At 44.1% G+C, this 18511-nt stretch overlaps 1 protein-coding gene across 2 annotated transcripts in view; it reads left to right on the top strand.

The window, feature by feature from the left end:
• ATP9B (ATPase phospholipid transporting 9B (putative)) overlaps positions 1-18511 on the top strand; it is a gene marked incomplete at both ends in the record, with an annotated part of 192631 nt that overhangs the window by 14490 nt on the left and 159630 nt on the right. For both annotated transcript variants that reach the window (XM_080714481.1, XM_080714480.1), the window contains 2 exons: positions 8532-8682; positions 13098-13211. In XM_080714481.1, coding sequence (XP_080570607.1) covers positions 8532-8682; positions 13098-13211 — 265 coding nt within the window. The remainder of the gene's footprint in view (positions 1-8531; positions 8683-13097; positions 13212-18511) is intronic.

The raw sequence follows: 18511 nt of genomic DNA, 5'->3' as shown, positions 1-18511 counted from the left end.
GGTTCATTGTTTCCTTCTTGATATCTTATTTTCTTCAGTATTATTAAGGAAAAGTGTTTTCTTATGTAGCCACAGTAATGATCAGATTTGAGACTTAACATTGATAGAGAACTTCACATACACTGGAGGTTCATGCTTGGTGCTCTTCCCAGCAGTGTCTGCCCCGGGCCCCTTGTCATCGTGGGAGGCTGTGTGCTGCATGTAGGCAGCGTGCCTGGTTAGTCTGCTTTGATCTGGAGTAGAGGCTCAGCGCGTGCCATTCAGCCCTTGCTGCTTGTGAAGAATACAGAGCAGTGTTTTACAGAATGCTTCAAGTTTGGGTCTGTCGGCTGTGTTCTGACCATTAGACGCAGGCTGAGGGTTCTTTGTGGAATGCTCTGTAAGTGCTGTGTTCCTCTCAGGGTGTTTGCTTCCTATTTTGTGATTTCTGGTCTTTATTTTTTTCCTGATAACTTCTGTGAGTTTAATTTCTGTTCTTTTTTAGCCTCCTAAGATGAATGATCAGATTATCAATATTCTCCCTCTCCTTTTCTGAAAAGAGATGCTTTAAATTGACGCATAGAGTATTTTCATTGTTGTTGAGATCACGTTATTTTCTAATTTCTGTAATCCTTCCTGCCTTACCCAGTGTACCACTACCGATGTTTGTTCCACTCATAGACCACAAGCAGAGTAGGTTTACTGTAATTCTTAAGGGCCCCAGGGCTTCGGAATGGCAGATGAACATTTCTTCAGCGTTGTGTTATCAGACGCATTAGTCCTTACCAAGAAGCTTTGAAGCCAGGCACCAACTTCTCTCTATCTCTGGCAGCTGTGGACGGTATCTTTTTCCAACTGCTTGATTCACACTGAAAATCTGTTATTAGTGGGGCCACTATTTTCATCAGTGATCTTAGCTAGAACTTCTGGAGAACAACTGCAGCTCTGCCTCAGCACTTGAGCTTCACCTTCACTTAGGTTCTGAAGACAGCTTTCCTTAAGCCTCTTGGAGCACCCTCTGCTAGATTCAGGCTTTCCTTCCGGGGCTCCCAGCCCTTGTAGAATGGAACACAGTTGGAGCCTTGTCCGGGACCTTAGGCTGAGTGGATCTTCTGTCTAGACCACCCAAACCTTCTCCGTATCAGCAGTAAGACTGTTTCAGTTTCTTATTCTCTTCACCGGAGCAGCACTTTTCATTTCCTTCAAGAACTTTTTCTTTTGTGTCCACAACTACGTTGCCACAAACCTTCAATTTTTAAAGATGTTTCTCTTATAAAACTATTTGTGGTTTTCTTTTTAGATGTCTGTCTTATACTCAAAGTAAAACTAGACAAAATGTTGGCAGGAGGGTAGGTCTAACATGACAGTTGGGTCAGATCTGGGGTGTATGTTTGAGTCTTCATTACTGTGGCAATATGGAAGCCTTGCGGAAGGACAATGCTCCTGAAAATGTGTGTGTGGTCCAGGTGTGTCAGGGAGGAGGCGGAGGAGGGAAGTGATAGGGAGAGGAGAGCAAGACCCAGACCCCCTCAAGTTAGCTTCACCCTATTCTTGGCAGGAGTGGGGGTCACTTGACTCGGGAGGGGCAGGGTATGGATGTGGACTGAAGAAGGAGAGGTTGGCCATGCTTTGGTAGAGATGGTCAGGAGTCAGCTAAGGGAAGCTGGTCATCACCAGTTTGTATTGAACTTGGTGTAATTTTATGGCTCTTTTCCCATTAGGGACAGTCTGAGCCTTACACACAGATGGCTGTGGCAGAGCGGGATGGGCCTGTGGAGGAGTGGGGCCCAGACCTTGGTGAATCGATGAGATTGCAGGAGGTGGCACTTTATTGCCAGCGTGTCGACCATGGGGTGCAGTTGTGTGGCAGTTCTATAGGAGTGTGGGCTGGAGGTGGTGCATTTCCTCTTGGTCTGTAAGGCACTGTCTTCAACATGAGGGGTGTTCTCACTACTGTTTACCTCTCTGAACTTGCAGAAGCCCTCTCTGGACAGGTATGGTCCAGGCCAGCCCTTTGCTCTCTGGAAAAGTGCCCGGGCAAGGAGGTGTGGCCTGGATGAGCCGGACCCTGATTGCAGCCTTCAAAGTGTAGTATCTTTTTGGTAAATGCCTGTTCTTACCTTCTTAGAGGGAGGTTGCCATGAAGATGGGATTGGGAAGGCTGAGATCTTTGTCCAGTGTGTTAAGTAGTCCCTCTTGTGGGTGGAACTCCCTGGATAGTGGAGGAGATTGTCCGGAAGTTATTGAAATCCTTGAGGACATGGGAATCAGGTACTGATGGGTACAGGACCATAGGACACAGAAATATTTCTGTTTAAGTGTGAAGTTTAAAAGGGCCCTATGTGTTTTGGAAGGCATACTTATTTGGCCATGCTGTTAACAATACCATACTGGTCAAGTTAGGGAAAATTATACACTTGAAGTGCTCTCAGATTTGTAGTGCTAAATACATTATTGAACTTTTTTTATAGTATTATTATTTTACTAAATGGAACATGACAGCCAAATTTTGCATTTTACTTGTAATATACACCTTTTATTATAGAAAATATTAATATATTTGAAAATGTAGATATTTAAAACAAAAGTACCTAGTTTGGAAGATACTGAAACAGCTCAATAAGATAACTAAATGCATCTATAAAGTCTATCTCAATAAATCCTAATAATGTGGAAAGAGCTAGTTAACCTGTTGGCCAGTGCTTGTCGGTCTGTATAGCACCAGGACTGTCCCGTTGCCTTGTGGGATGGGAAGTAGCATGAGCATCCTCAGCTCTGTTCCCAGCCTCAGATACCCTGAGAAGGTGATGGAATTAGAAGGTGTATCTTAGCGAGCCAGATTACACACTTAGCACTAGCTTGGCCTTAATTCTTAATTTCCTTGCCACTTTACTTCCTAAATATGAGATATTATAAACTTTAGTGTTACTAAAATTATTAGGTGATGGTTCAAAGAGAAGACACATAAAACTAGTTGAGTTGCAGGAAGAAAATTCAATTACTCGCAATATAAGTAGAATGCAGTTAATGGGCTGTAAATATTTAAATGTTTTTTTCTGTTTGTAAATACTCAGAGTAGCAAGGATTATTTTGAAATTAATATTCTTAACTTCAGGGACTGAGTAGACACTGATTTCTTAGTGGCTTAAGACTCACTTTCTGTTATTATTACTTGGCAAAAATTCCAGATTAGACACCTTCAAAACATTTTTCTGAAACCTATCTTTTAAAACTTTTGAGTTTCTTCCATGTGAGTGAATACACCTTCCTGTAAGTGGTGAGGCACATTGATGTATGCAGTTCTCTGATCTGGGTGGATGGTTTTTCTCACAAGATTTACATTTCACTTGTTATCACAAATCACTTTGTCCCCAGGAAAGTGGAGCCAAGAGTGGCTCTCAGTGGCCTCCGCAGGCCAGCGACTCTGCGGAGCCTTTGCAGTGCAGAAGCAGGGAGCCAAGGTGGCATTCCCTATGAAGAAGGGAGGGGAGGGTGCCAAGGGTTGGGCCGTTCCTGGCCCTCAGTGGCCTCTGCGGACAGCTGGTCTGCAGAGCCTGTGGGGTGCAGAAGCAGGGAAGCACTCCTCTCTTAAAGGGACAGGAGTGCTGTTGCTTTTGTCTTGGTAACCATAGGTACCTGTTAGATAAAGTCACTGTCTCAGTTTTAGGAGGTGAGGGAAAGGAGGCTGTCTAAATTTTGGGAGTTATTTAATTTAGGTTAAAATTTATGAGAAAGTCGGTATATAAAAACTTTTTGTTTAGAGTTCTACTTGATGAGAGAGGCATTTGTTAAATGCTACTTTAAGAACTTAAGTTCTTTAAGAAAAAAGTATAATTTGTGCACTATTGGATGTACTTACACTTGGTCTGACAGTTAGGCCAGTGTATATGCAAGTGAGAAAGAGTTTTTCTGAATAATAAATAATTTGGAAAGTATTTAGCATAGATTTACTTTCTTCCAAGGACTTTCTGGTTTTCCCTGTTTTCCAGTATTTCCTATATGTTTTGCTCATATTACATGCTTTCAGGAATTCCTGGCAATTTTATTTTCCTCTCTATCTCTGCAACCCAGCTCAATAAGGCCTATACACACTTTGTTGTTGTTGTTGTTGTTGTTGTCACAGTATTCTTTTTGTGTGCACACCTCTGTGTGGTACTGGGGATTGAAGCCAGGGGCATTCTACCTCCAAGTTATACTCTCTGCCCGATTTTATTCATTTCTGGAAACAGGGTCTCCCTAAGTTGCAGAGGTCCTTGCTTAGTTGCCGAGGCTGGCTTCGAACCTGTGATCCTCCTGTTTCAGCCACCCTAGTACTGGGATTACAAGTGTGTGCCACTACGTCTGGCTCTCCCTAGGTTTTTTGAGGCTGTCCTTGAACCTGTGATCCTCCTGTCTCAGCCTCCCAAGTCCTGGGATTACAGGTGTGTGCCATCATGCCCAGCTTTTTAACCAGCTTTTTAAAGGTTTTGGCGCTTATTCTTAGCAGTAAAGGCACCTGTCCTCCCCTTCTGGTTGGACCTTTTGTCTGGATAATCCAGCAGCAGTTCTGGGGAGCTCCGGCTCTCCAGACCTCAAGCTCATGTGATGCACTCATTCAGTCCTGGGAAGAAGCAGGTGATGCATGGTGGCTCCTTAACCACTATTTTTTGGCTTGCACGCAGTGCAGTAATTAGGAGTACACTTTAATTTGTTAATAGGTGTGACAGAGAGGTATGAGTAGCTTAACTTTGTCCTGGAAGGCTAAGAAACTTAAGTTTATCTGTGCAGGATTCTAGGGAAGAAAGGAAAAAATACTGAATATGTGTGATGTTAGCCTTTGGTATTTAGTGTTCACAGAGAGACTGGTGTCAAAGGTGCTGATACAGTGTTGATGTTAAGGTTTCTGTTCTAGATGTAGGGAGGTGTGGGAGGCATATTTAGTGCTTATGGTATGTATATATGGTGTTTTTGCATTTATAGTGTCTTTTCTGAGGAATATTTTGATATCACTGTAAATTCCACATTTCACAAACTTTATGTGTATTTTTCAAGTGCTTAGCTTTGTTTCTCTCTTGTGTCATAGGTTTGTCTGGCTTTTTTTTGCGTATTTAATCAACAGATTAGATCATTATTTGTTACAGAACACAAATGCATGTTTGAGTCCATTCCTGAGGAATTTCACTCTATTTGGAAGGTTGAAGAGAAGCGAGTAGGTGTGAAGCCTTTGTCTCCCCTCGGCGCCTGCTTTAGTATGTTCTGATTCTGTCCGTGCTGTTCGGAGGCACACACTGTTAGGATGGGAATGTGCTGCTTCTCTGACGTCCATGGCAGCTACTAGGGAAGGTGTCTGTTGGGCCCCTGAAATGTTGCTAGTGTGGCCGGGGAACTGGGCCTTCCACTTTATTAGTTAAGAGTAAAATGTCCACATGGGCCCATGCGTGGCGTGTTGGGCAGCGTGGTTCTGGTTCTCCTGTGCTGGAGCCCAGTGCCCAAAGGTAGTAGCTTTCCGCAGGGGATGTGTGGAGCTGTGGGCAAAGGCAGAGGAGCTCTTGGGCCTGGCCCTGTGGGAGGCCTTGGGGAGGGGCTTCCCAGAGTCACTTGCTGGCCTCTGTCTGCAGAAGCATGGCCTTAAATCCATGTTTTGCCCTTGGGTTTCAGCGCCTTCTGGTCAGCTGTTCATTATTGTCATCCTGCTGAGTGGCTCTGTGCCTTGTGAGGCTGAGGAGAGGTGGTGTGTGAAGGGGCAGAGTGCTGGCCACTGACCCATGTTTATTTGTGGGATGAAAACTGTACTGGCACCGGGGGTGGGGAGGCATGGTGGCGCACGCTTGTAATCCCTGTGCTTGGGAGGCGGAGACAGGAGGATCGCGCAGGTTCGAAGCCAGCCTCGGTGGCTTAAGAGACCCTGTTTCTAAATAAAAATATAAAAATAGGTCTGGGAGTGTAGCCTGGAGGTAGAAGGGTTTCAGGAATCCCAGTACCACCACCACCACCACCACCAACAACAACAACAACAACAAAAAAAAAAAAAAAAAAGAAAAGAAAAAAGAAAAGAAAACTGTGCTGATGTGGGGTCAGATCCAGGCTCTCTTTCAGCTCTGCCACTAGCTAGTTGCTTCATCCTAGGGAAGTCCCTTCCCTTCTGGCCTCTGAGCCTGAAGGTTAATAAGGAATCCCTCACAGCTTGTGCAGCTCACCCATAGGGCTTTCAGGACACTAGCCATACACGCTGTGATTCAGTAAAGATCGACACTTCACAGCTGGAGCTGTGCTTGGGAAGATGTGGGCCAGGAGTCCTGAGCAGTCAGCCAGGGGTGGGGACTGCGTGGAAGAGCACTTGGTACCACGTCCAGCAGGCTGGGCCAGTGGATTGGTGGGTCAGGACAGGAAGGAACCTGCCGAGGGTGGGCTAAACAGTACCAGCAGGAGCAGAGGAGAAATACTCATTTGAAGCCTCCTGTGTGTTTCCAAAGCCTTATTTTTATTTCATTCAAGTAAAAGCAAGATCAAATATTGTCAAAATTTTATTGAAATCTGCTTGGCCCAGCTCCTTTCCTCCCCCAACAAAAAGAGTAATAATGGAAATGCTTATTTTGACAAACTTAAGTCGTTCCAGTAGTACCCTGATTTTTATTTTATCTGTTGTGCACTTAAAAGTTGCTTTCAGTGTGGAGATTTTTTTTTTTTTTTTGGTGGTACTGGGGGTGGAACCTGGAGGCTTTCTACCTCCGGGCTATACTCCCAGACCTTTTTTATATTTTATTTGGAAACAGGGTCTAACTAAGTTGCTGAGAGCCTTACTAAGCAGCTGAGGCTGGCTTCGAACCCATGCGATCCTCCTGTCTCAGCCTCCCAAGCGTAGGGATTACAAGCGTGCGCCACCACGCCTGGCTCAGTGTGGAGATGTTTTGGACTTGTTTAGAAAGTGATGCTAGACAGCTCCAAGAGATTTCTGTTGTCAGAGTCAAGTGTCTGCCATTGGATGAGGGCAGTGGTGGGGGAGAGCAGACCCATTTGGCCCACTGAAAAGGGTTCGTGAGGCAACGGTGGGCAGTCCCTGGGGACCGCGCATGCGCGCACCACGGGGGCGGGGCAGGCTTTCTACCTAGAACCCAGAAGCTTTCTACCTCCAGGCTATACTCCCAGACCTATTTTATACTTTATTTGGAAACAGGGTCTCACTAAGTTGTGAAGAGCCTCACTAAGTAGCTGAGGCTGGCTTTGAACCTGTGAGATCCTCCTGTCTCAGCCTCCCAAGCACTGATTACAAGCGTGTGGCACCACGCCCGGCTAAAATTTCTTTTGTTCTGAGCATCGAACCAAGGAGCTTTCTACCTCTGAGCTACACATCTATTCCTTTTTATTATTAACTTTGATTTTTGAAGCAGGGTCTTGCTAGTTTACTGAGAGTCTCAATATTGCTGAGGCTGATCATGAACCTGCCATCCTCTGTCTCAGTCTCCAAGTGCTGCTATTACAGATGTGTGCACCACACTTGGCTGTGTCTCAAGTCTTAATGCTTGTAAAGGGTTTTCTAGGCACTGTTGGTGTGATCACAGCACAGGTGCACAGAACGGTTCTGAGCACCGTGCCTTCTGGGCGGTCAGGACCAGGCCTCTGTGTGGTCCTTCTCAAGCTCAGTGTCACACACAAGGCGTGAAGAGCTTCTGACTTTGAACAGCTGGCTCATGACTAGCTTGGTACCTTCAGAAGAGGAGATCCAACAGCTTCCCTTAATCAACCATTCCTAGTCTTTTGTACCTGTTAGAAATTGGATTAATCTAAAATTTCAGTATTGAAGCTTAAATTCATGATTGTTTTGTGCTTAATAGAGCTTAACTGGATATATATTTAGCATTTTCTGAAGTATTTTTTAAGAAAAGTTAGCCTACTGGAAACTATACTTTTTCCCCCAAACCAGGAGGGGAAGCGTTTGTACTCCTGGAACCCTGGCTCTGTTGGAGCAGGGCATCTATAGCATGAAAGTTTCTACTGCATGGCTGAGGGTAGGTGTGTGGAACTAAGCTTTTACTGTTGTCAGGTTATCACATTACAGGTTGGTATTCTTTTGAAATATTGATGAGCCATAGTCTTCAGTTAATGCGACTTTGAGCAGTCAGTTTTTAAGAGTGGAAAAAAGATTACTCTAGAGAAGAGACAGAGCTGCATCCTGGATTAACTGATTTCTAAAGACCCTTATCTTTGAGTTACTGACTAGTGTAGAATTACCAATAACCTATAGCTGTACCTTTCCTCAGCATGGGGAACATTGACTGCTGAAAAATATTAATACTTCTATTTGCCAGTAAGCGTGTCTGAACTGGGAGGGTAACCCCTTGGGGTTCTAGAAGCCACTGCACATTTGTATGAGACTCTTCCAGTTTATTCTCACTTTTAAATTTGCATAACTGCCCTATTTTAAGAAAAACCTCACAGATTAACATTAACTAATGCCTCTATTGCCTGGTAAATACAGAAATAATCAGTATTGGTTCTGTTTATATAGAATTAGTTTGAATAACCACCACAACAAAAAAATCCATATACAAACATATATCTTTTGTTTCATGCAGTTGCTGTGATTGGCTGATAAATGTTTGCCAAAGAAAGAAAGAACTGAAAGCTCGCACAGTATGGCTTGGATGTCCAGAGAAGAGTGAAGAGAAACATCCCAGGAATTCTATCAAAAATCAGAAATACAACATATTCACCTTCATACCTGGGGTAAGATGGCTGTGCTCCTGCAGGTGCACTGTGTCAGAGCTGGCAGGCTCTGCCTCGTGGAGGTGAACATGGAGATGCGTGTGGCCATTCTCTGAGTCTGATCCAGCTGCACATTTCCCTTCTGCACTGGCCTGTTGCAGTGATCGCTAAGCAATTCATTTACATTTCTAAGGATGCACTAGTACAAGAAAATTCAGTTTGATTATTCCCTTCAGTCTTGATAAAACATCGTATTTACATTATTGTAGGAATATAATACTGTAGAAATAGTACTGAAGAAAATCGCAGTGAGATGTCAGAAAGTAAGTCATAATTTCCTTGGGTTGAGAGCTTGTTTGGAGGGTAAAATGGAATGTAGTGTTTAAAACCTGCAGAGGAACTTCACAAGAAAGTAAAACAATTTCCTTACACAAAATGACACATAAAATATTTATAAGTATTTATATGTGATGTCTTTGCTGCTATTTCACATTATCTCAGGTCTTACTTATAGTGCTAAACTGTTATCTTTAATTAGGTACTATGCTCAATTTAAATATGGAGGTTTGCATTTTTTTTTGTGGTTTGAAAACTCGGGATTGAATCCAGGGCATTCTACCTCGAAGCTATGCCCAGCCCTGTTTTATTTTTATTTTGAAACAGGCTCTAAGTTGCTGAAGGCTGCTAAGTTGCTGAGGCTGGCCATGAGCCTTTGACCCTCTTGTCAGCCTCCCCAGGTACTGGGATTAAAGGTGCGTGCCACCAAGCCCTGCGGGTTTAAATATTTTATTGCTTCTTGTTGTTAGTAATGTTTCCAGACTAAATTGTAAAACTCAGTTTATGTGGGTTTAGAATAGTGGAATAACTTTCGCTTTTTATTTTATTTCCAATTTTAATAGATTTCATTATCTTTCTGAAAGATTGATTTATTTATTTTCGTGGTACCGGGGGTGGAACTCAGGGGCTTTTCTGCCTCCAGGCTATACTCCCAGACCTAATTTTTATACTTTATTTGGAAACAGGGTCTCACTAAGTCTCTGAGAGCCTCCCTAAGTAGCTGAGGCTGGCTTCGAACCCTTGTGATCCTCCTGTTTCAGACTCACAAGCACTGGGATTATAAGCATGTGCCACCATGCCTGGCTCTTTCTGAAGGTTTTATTTATTTATTTTTAATTTTTTACTTTTGGTGGTACTGGGGTTCCTGGAAAACCCTTCTACCTTCAGGCTACACTCCCAGACCTATTATATATATATATTTTAAATTTGGAAACAGGGTCTCTTAAGCCAGTGAGGCTGGCTTCGAACCTGCGCGATCCTCTTGTCTCCGCCTCCCAAGTGCGGGGATTACAAGCATGCGCCACCACGCCTGGCTTTCTGAAGTTTTAAAGGAAGCTGTTCCCAAATATAGTATTTCTTTTTTTCTTTTTCCCACAGGACTTTATTTTTCCCCCTAGTCTTTGATTCTTAGAATTTAGACCAACATGGTTGATCTGTCAGGTAGAAAAGATCATATATCTGACTATATTTTTGAATTAAAACTTCTGTATGATCTAGCTATTGGTTCTTATGCTGTTTTGCAAGAAAAGCTCTTGATTACGTGGAATGAAAGTTTCTTTGTCTTGTATATTTGTATTTAAATAATCATTCTGATTTTTTAATTTTTTGGTGGTACTAGCGTTCCTGGAAACCCTTCTACCTCCAGGTACACTCCCAGACCCATTTGATATTTTTAATTGGAAACAGGGTCTTTTAAATCAGCAAGGCTGGCTTCGAACCAGCATGATCCTCCTGTCTTTGCCTCCCAAGCACGGGGATTATAAGCGTGCGCCACCACGCCCGGCCTAATCATTCTGATTTTATATTAGACATTGATTATCCTCTTTTCTAACTGCCACCCATTCAGTGGTTGGCAAATGCTTGATATCTAATATGCCTCTTTATTAAAACACACAAAACTAATGGCTTCATAATTAAAAGACTGATCTTTTGTCAGGACAGTAAAGTGTAAACTGTTTTTCAGGCAGATAAATATTCTCATCCTTATTGAACGAAGCTACCGTTTTCGCCTTAGGTCTAAATTATTAAATACCTACAGATTGGCTAAGCAGTATGAATTTTCCTAAAGGTCACCAAATTCATTCAGTGGACGGAAAGCATTGATCACAGTGGTTGGTGTAAAGCCAGCGGTGCAGCTTGACTTTGGTCAGTGTGGATTCACACAGCCTGCCCAGAGCAGCTGCCTCCAGAATACCTGTTGAAGTGTCTATACAGTGGGTACCCTGTATGGTTTTTTCCTTAGATTGTCTCTGAAATTGGTCTTTTCATCTAAACTGTAGTATTTTAGAAACATTTGGTAATTACACAGTAGGAATCCTGTGCCATTTTTAGCACAAATGGCAATTTCTGAATTGCTAATAGATATAATTTATGCTAACTGAGATTTTAAAGAAATTGCTGAGGAAAAAAAGAGAGCTTTCCTTCCTGCTGAGATTAATTTTTAAAATAATTCAAAACATTTTTAGGCAGCAGTTGAACATGGTTATGAATATGAGTGTGTTAGCAGTATAATTGATTTCCAGCCGTACGTACGACTGTGATGACGCAGGCGGCTTCATGTGTCTTGGCTCGGGTTTCTGAGCTCTTTAAGCCAGCAGTAAGTGCCTCACCTCACTGCTCTGCACGCGTGGAGCCCCCCACCTCGTGTGGGAGGATGGCAACCCAGGAGATTGTGGTTTGCAAGTGCAGGTTTACAAGTATGATTTTGTGTAGTGTGCTACTTAAATTATTGTTTCTACAAACACAAGTTCTGTTCTGTTCTGGTTTTTAATTTAAATCTAACAATTGAAGATATTTGTAAATAGCAATCTGTTAACACATTAGGTCTTCAGTTTTCCGTATAGGTAACTTTATTTGAATTAAAAAAACAAAAGCTTTCAGTAGTGACATTTCTAAAATTTTATTGAATGATGAAATTTATTTTAGGTTTGAAAATGGTCTTGAAGGTTAACAACCAAAAGACTGTGGAGAGTAGTTGCTATCTTCATGAAAATGGACCTGTTATTTATATATTTTATGTTAATTAATTCATTGTTTTGTGGTACTGGAGGCTGAACCTAGGGTTGTTGTTTTTTTACCTTCGAGCTATACTCAGCCTTTTAATTTTTGTTTGTTTGTTTGTTTGTGTTATTAGGGATTGAACCCAGGAGCACTCTATTTCCCTTTTTACTTTTATGTTTTTTGGGTGGTACTAGGAATCGAACCCTTTGGTGTTCGGCTTCCAAGCTATGCCCTCAGCCTTTCAGGTACTGGGATTGCAGAAGCGCGTCACCATGGCTGGCTTCATGGCCGTTAGTTAGGAAATTATCTCCTGTAGTCACATGTGTGCACACTTGGCTGTTCACAGCCCGAATATCCCCATGTTGAAAAGTGTGGCTTTGTATTCACTTACTCTTTGCCATTTTGTAACTATAAAATTAATATGACTTTTCCATTGTAAGAGTTTCTGCGTTGGTATCCAGATATACATTTGTACACGTACCAACTTCTTAGCATTGGGAAGGTTTTGCTGTGATTTGCTTTGATGTGCCTGGAAAGATGTGTAGATTGTGGAAAACTACAAATTTCATACGAAAAAAATCTTGTAGGGTGCCGAAGCCAGCCGGCAAGAGTACGGGTTCTGAAGTGAGGCATGAGGATGGAGAATTTTAAATTCTAACATGGGGGAGCCGCTAGCTTACTATCTCTACTGGTCAACCCCTGTTCGTGGGTCAATATTTCCTACGGGTCGACGACTATGCCTGGGTCAGTATTCTCTATCGCGCGGACACTCCTGGCCAACGCAGCTTCTGGGTCAATCTCATCTTTATTGCGCCGACGCCGACCCCGGGTTTGTTTTTCCAGAGGTATTTATACACAGCTACAGGTCAATCAACATTCTCGTGCTACCACCACCAGAATACAATACAGACCAATACAAAACACACACATTACAGATAGGCCTATCAGTACCCTCGTGTCATCACCACCTGATCCTCTCTCAGACCTCTTTGAACTTTCCATAACCCCAAACCTTGTTGGCTCTGCGCGAACGACAGTCAGCTGAGCCAGAGACACCAATCTAGGGGAAGTCCTTAACGGCTCCCAACAATAGGGAAGGATACGTCTAGTAGTTGAAATTCCTAATTATGCTTTTTTTCTCATTTATTTTAAGTATAATTTGGTGTTACCTTATCTTTCTTTATATATGGGGGAGCTTTGGAAAACCAGTGTTAAAATTAATAAATTTACTGCGAGTCACAATAAATTTACTATGAATTACAAAATATTCTCATTGTTTTATGGAAATGTGATTATGTGTTATGCTGAATTTAATGGTTTAATTGAGGTATTAAACATTTCTTGAAGGAGTTGTGTTAATTTTCTCTTTTCCTTTTTAGGTTTTATATGAACAGTTCAAGTTTTTCTTGAATCTCTACTTTCTGGTAGTATCCTGCTCACAGTTTGTACCAGCATTGAGAATAGGCTACCTCTACACCTACTGGGCTCCGCTGGTAAGAGAGTGGGCTTAAAATTAAGCCAAATTACTAAATACTTAGAATAGGGTTTTAAGAATTGAGATAGTTAAAGGAAAATGAACATTTTTAAACATGATGTTGTTGGTTGAGTATCACTGAGTCTTTTTGTATGTGTGTATGTGGTACTAAGGATTGAACCCAGGGGCAGTCTCTCTCTTACATTTTATTTTGAAACAGTGTCTCGCCAAGGGCCTTGCTGAAGCTGTCCTTGAACCTGTGATCCTCCTGTCTCAGCCTCCCAAATATTCAAGTTTACAGGATTACAGGCCTGTGCCACCATATCTGGCTGCCATTGTGCTTTTGTTCACAGATATTACTGAGTCTCATGACTTAATCCTCTTGAGCCTCATAGAAAATAAAAGGGCAGTGCCCTGCTTGCAGAGCTCCTGTGGAGTCTGTAGGTCCCTGAAGCTGGACAGGATCCAATGCCTGTCTGGGGCCCTCTGTACCTGTCCTGAGGGCAGCAGATCTGTCTGTGTGGCTCTGCCCCTTCTGTGCCACGGGGCTGTAGGGAATGAAGCTGGGTTGTGGGGTCTGATACTCAGGGGATGGTGGAAATTCTCAAGTATTTGACTGCAGTACAACTTCTGGTTGACTGGTCAGTGTAGAAAGTCTTAAAGGTTGATGGTATTGTCAGTGGAGCATTTCCAGTTCGAGCATATTCGTTCATTATTTTTTAATGGCTCCGAGGGTTGACCCCAGGGACTCGCACACGCTAGACAAGCAGTGTGCCACCCAACGGTAGCCCTAGCCAAAGCATATTCTCGCTCGATAGTGGGATGCTGTTTGTTGGTAGTTCCCATTAGTTGTCAGCTTGTACAGCTTATAGAACCAGGTACTGCTTTCTTTTGGTCTCTCCCGGTGGGTAGGCGAGCAGCGCAGCCTTGCTTGAGCTAGGTGAAGTGACCCACGGGTAGGGAACGTGGTGCTCACGTGCTGCACGTGCGGCCTGCCCTGGAGCTCCACTCTGCTGGCCCCGTGTGCCCCCTCAGCTCCAGGCTTCTGCAGTGCAGAGCTGGGGAGGGGCAGAACCCTGACTAAGGACAGGTCCAGCGCCAGCCACCAGTGCGTCTACACCGAGACTCGTTTCTCAGCTTCCCGTCCACATAGGCAGAATAGCAGGAAGGCTTTGAGGAATGCAAGTAATTTGTATGGAACGCACACACACAACTACTGGATATGTGAATCAGCGCGATGGGGAGAGAGTGTAGTCAGAGCGTGGTGACAGTGCAGTCCTGGCACGCAGCTGCTGGCAGGGCAGATGTGTGCACACTGCTCTTTGGAGGTTTGTTTGTTAATGTGCTTTGGAGAACTTGAGAATGTTTTCGACTTTTTTATTTGAGGGATGTATCCTGTGGAAGTGATTGATTATAAAGAGAAAGAATGTCCATTGTTTTATTTTGTTTTGTTTTGTTTTTTGTTTTCGTTTTTTGGTGGTACTGGGGTTCCTGGAAGCCCTTCTACCTCCGGGCTACACTCTCAGACCTATTTTATATTTTTTTAAATTTGGAAACAGGGTCTCTTAAGCCAGCAAGGCTGGCTTCGAACCTGCGCGATCTTCCTGTCTCTGCCTCCCAAGCGCGGGGATTACAAACATGCGCCACCATGCCCGGCTGTCCATTGTTTTTGATGAAAAAATTTTGAAATTGCAAATAATTAAAGGTGAGTTGTTTAAACACATGCCTGTCTCCTATACATGCTGGTATACTATGTAACCTTAAAAACAATGTTTATAAAAATATTTAATAACATTAATGATATTGTATTAGAGTAGAGTTTACCAAGTGGGTTAGAATACATGTAGAGTTAAATTCACAGTTCTTTTGAACTGTGCTTTTTCATGTCCAGGACTAGTTTGGGCAATGTTGATGCAACAATGAATAGGACAGATAAAATCTTATCCTAACAGATCTTGAGTTCTGGTGGAGAAGACAATCTGTAAGTAGATTCCTACTGCTGGGTAGGCAGCCATGGTGGTAATGAAGAAAATCCAAAGCAGGGCGAGATGTGGGGCATCTCGTATGCTAAGGAAGGCCTCTCAGGGAAGTGACATTCAAATGAAGGGGAGCTGGCCACCTGTGAAACAGAAAGAGTGTCACGGGCAGGAGATGGGGCCTTGCTTGGCGCCCCAGGGTGTGAGCAGGGTGTCCTGCTGGGCAGTGTGGACCTGGGGCCTTGCTTGGCGCCCCCAGGGTGTGAGCAGGGTGTCCTGCTGGGCGGTGTGGACCTGGGGCCTTGCTTGGCGCCCCCAGGGTGTGAGCAGGGTGTCCTGCTGGGCGGTGTGGACCTGGGGCCTTGCTTGGAGCCCCCACGGTGTGAGCAGGGTGTCCTGCTGGGCGGTGTGGACCTGGGGCCTTGCTTGGCGCCCCCAGGGTGTGAGCAGGGTGTCCTGCTGGGCGGTGTGGACCTGGGGCCTTGCTTGGCGCCCCCAGGGTGTGAGCAGGGTGTCCTGCTGGGCGATGTGGACCTGGGGCCTTGCTTGGTGCCCCCACGGTGTGAGCAGGGTGTCCTGCTGGGCGGTGTGGACCTGGGGCCTTACTTGGAGCCCCCAATGTGTGAGCAGGGTGTCCTGCTGGGCGGTGTGGACCTGGGGCCTTACTTGGAGCCCCCACGGTGTGAGCAGGGTGTCCTGCTGGGCGGTGTGGACCTGGGGCCTTGCTTGGAGCCCCCAGGGTGTGAGCAGGGTGTCCTGCTGGGCGGTGTGGACCTGGGGCCTTACTTGGAGCCCCCACGGTGTGAGCAGGGTGTCCTGCTGGGCGGTGTGGACCTGGGGCCTTGCTTGGAGCCCCCACGGTGTGAGCAGGGTGTGCTACTGGGCAGTGTGGACCTGGGGCCTTACTTGGAGCCCCAGGGTGTGAGCAGGGTATCTTGCTGGGTGGTGTGGACCTTGGGCCTTACTTGGCACCCCCAGGGTGTGAGCAGGGTGTCCTGTTGGGTGGTTTGGACCTCGGGCCTTACTTGGCACTCACTGGGTGTGAGCAGGGTGTGCTGCTGGGCAGTGTGGACCTGGGGCCTTGCTTGGAGCCCCCATGGTTTGAACAGGGTGTTTTGCTGGGCAGTGTGGACCTGGTGCTGTGTGTGGAAAGGACAATGGCTTGTGCAAAGAAGAGATACTGAATATATATAAGATTTAAAAGGTGTTTGAGCTTGGTGGCCTTGGAGAGGGGTGGAGGCCACCTTTTGTTTTGTTCGGAATGTGAGATTATAACTGCTCTCCTAGTAATTTACTACTTGTGTGTGTATAATTAAAACGATATGTTATATTGTTTTGTGTACCTTAAAACATTTGTAAGGGTTTCCTTACTCAGTGTATTATATTGCAACATATTTGGCTTAACAATGGTTTATGAAATTGGTCCTTGCAATGGAGCACACCTGTAATCCCAGTACTTGGGAAGCTGAGACAGGAAGATTGCAGGTTTAAGGCAAGCCTCAGCAACTAAGTGAAGGTCCCGTTTCAAAATAAAAAATAAAAAGGATTGAAGGTATAGCTTGGAGATGGAATGCCTCTGGCTCAGTCCCTGGTATCAAATGAATAAAAAATAAAAATAAATAAATAAATAACTGACTAGTCCATTGCTCTGGGAAGGGAGGAAGGGAGGTGTTTAGGTTGTTGCTTTGCTGTTACAGACTTTGTTGTAATTGACCATTTTATCATTCTTGATCCCTTATGTACATGCATATCCTCCTGTCTCTACCTCCCAAGCGCGGGAATTACAAGCGTGCGCCACCACGCCCGGCCAATTTCATCATTCTAATAAAAGTACAGCATTACAGAAATTTAGAACAGAGAGAAAATACTTGATAATGCTAAGAACAACCTTACTCATATTACATGTTTATTTCTAGCCCCTTTTGCTTCTTATAGTTTACATCATTGTGTTTAACGTTTAAATACAATTTGCATCTTGGATTAAAATTTATTTTAGCTTAAACAGTGACAGTCTGAGAACACAAATTCTTGAAAATTTAAAGCAAAAATGTAATTACCTGTATTTTGTTTTTGATTTTTGTCATTATTATTATTAACTCTGGTATAACTAGAGTTTTTGGTGCTGGGGATTGAACTGAGTGTTCTACCCTTGAGCTATATCCCCAAACATGGTTTACTAAGTTGTCCTGGCTGGCCTTGAACTTGCAGTTCTCCTGCCTCAGCTTCTTAAGTAGTTTGTATTTGTGCACTACTGCACCTGACTTGCTCTGGATTTTTAACCCTATGACATTCATAAGGTTTCTTATGTAATTGGTAACCAGATGGGCTGTGTCGATGAGGGATGAGTTTGTGGGGACTCTGATTTACAGCCTGATATTAAAATTCTTCTATCTACCATCTTTGTCTTTTTTCTGTGGTATTAGGGATCGAACCCAGAGGCATTCTATCTCTGAGCTATACCCCCAGCCCTTTTTATATTAACTTTTTTGTTTGAAACAAGGTTTTGCTAGGTTGCTGAGACTCTTCCTAAGTTGCTGAGGCTGGTCTTAAACCTTTGGTCTTCTTGCTCAGCCACCCATCTATTGGTATTACAGGTGTGCACCCCGCAGTTCTCTTCCCTCATTGTGTGAGTGTCTGCATGGAGGTGTTAGTGACGTATGAAAAGGAAGAATAAAACTTTTACCAGGAATGCTGCGGTCCAGGGCCACCTGCGTCAGTTGGCTGTACGGCATGGCGAAGGTTCCACTCTGCTGTGGCTCAGCTTCAGAAGCCAAGGGAAGGGTTTCAGAAGGCTTGTGAGACATTGTAAAGAGGTTACTTGTTGAGAATGCTTAGAAAAGTCTGTGACCCTTAAAGGTAAACTGACAGTATTTTGGCATTTGCTCCCCAAGGCTCTTTTATCTGGAGAGAAAAGAGAATGGCCTCAGAACGGCCACAGACAACAGTATTTCACTACCGCCTTCACTGTTTGTGATTTGGGCTTTTAGGGAGTAGCACTATAGCTTAAGTCTCTGACCCAGATCTGTAGACTAACAACCTGCGTGGCCAACTAAAAATTCAGAAGATACAGACTGTTAACGCGAGGCCTGTTGATTGTTGACTGTAGTGGTTAGAAGGAAATAGCATCCGCTTCCCTGGCCATAGGGCACACAGGAGCTGACACCTGTCAGAGGTACAGATCCCATGTCTCTGTGATTTACTCAGCTAAACCCTTGATTTGGAAATATGGCTTTGTTATTCAGCTTGTAAAATCCAGGAGGATCACAGGTTTGTGACCAGCCTCAGCTTAGTGCGGCCCTTTGCAACTTAGTGAGATCCTGTTTCAAAATAAAAAATAGGGCTA

Source organism: Muscardinus avellanarius (genome assembly GCF_963383645.1).
Source record: "Muscardinus avellanarius genome assembly, chromosome: 17".
NCBI classification, from domain to species: Eukaryota; Metazoa; Chordata; class Mammalia; order Rodentia; family Gliridae; genus Muscardinus; species Muscardinus avellanarius.
Note: the sequence above shows the minus strand (reverse complement) of the source record. Positions and strands in the feature narration are given on the sequence as shown.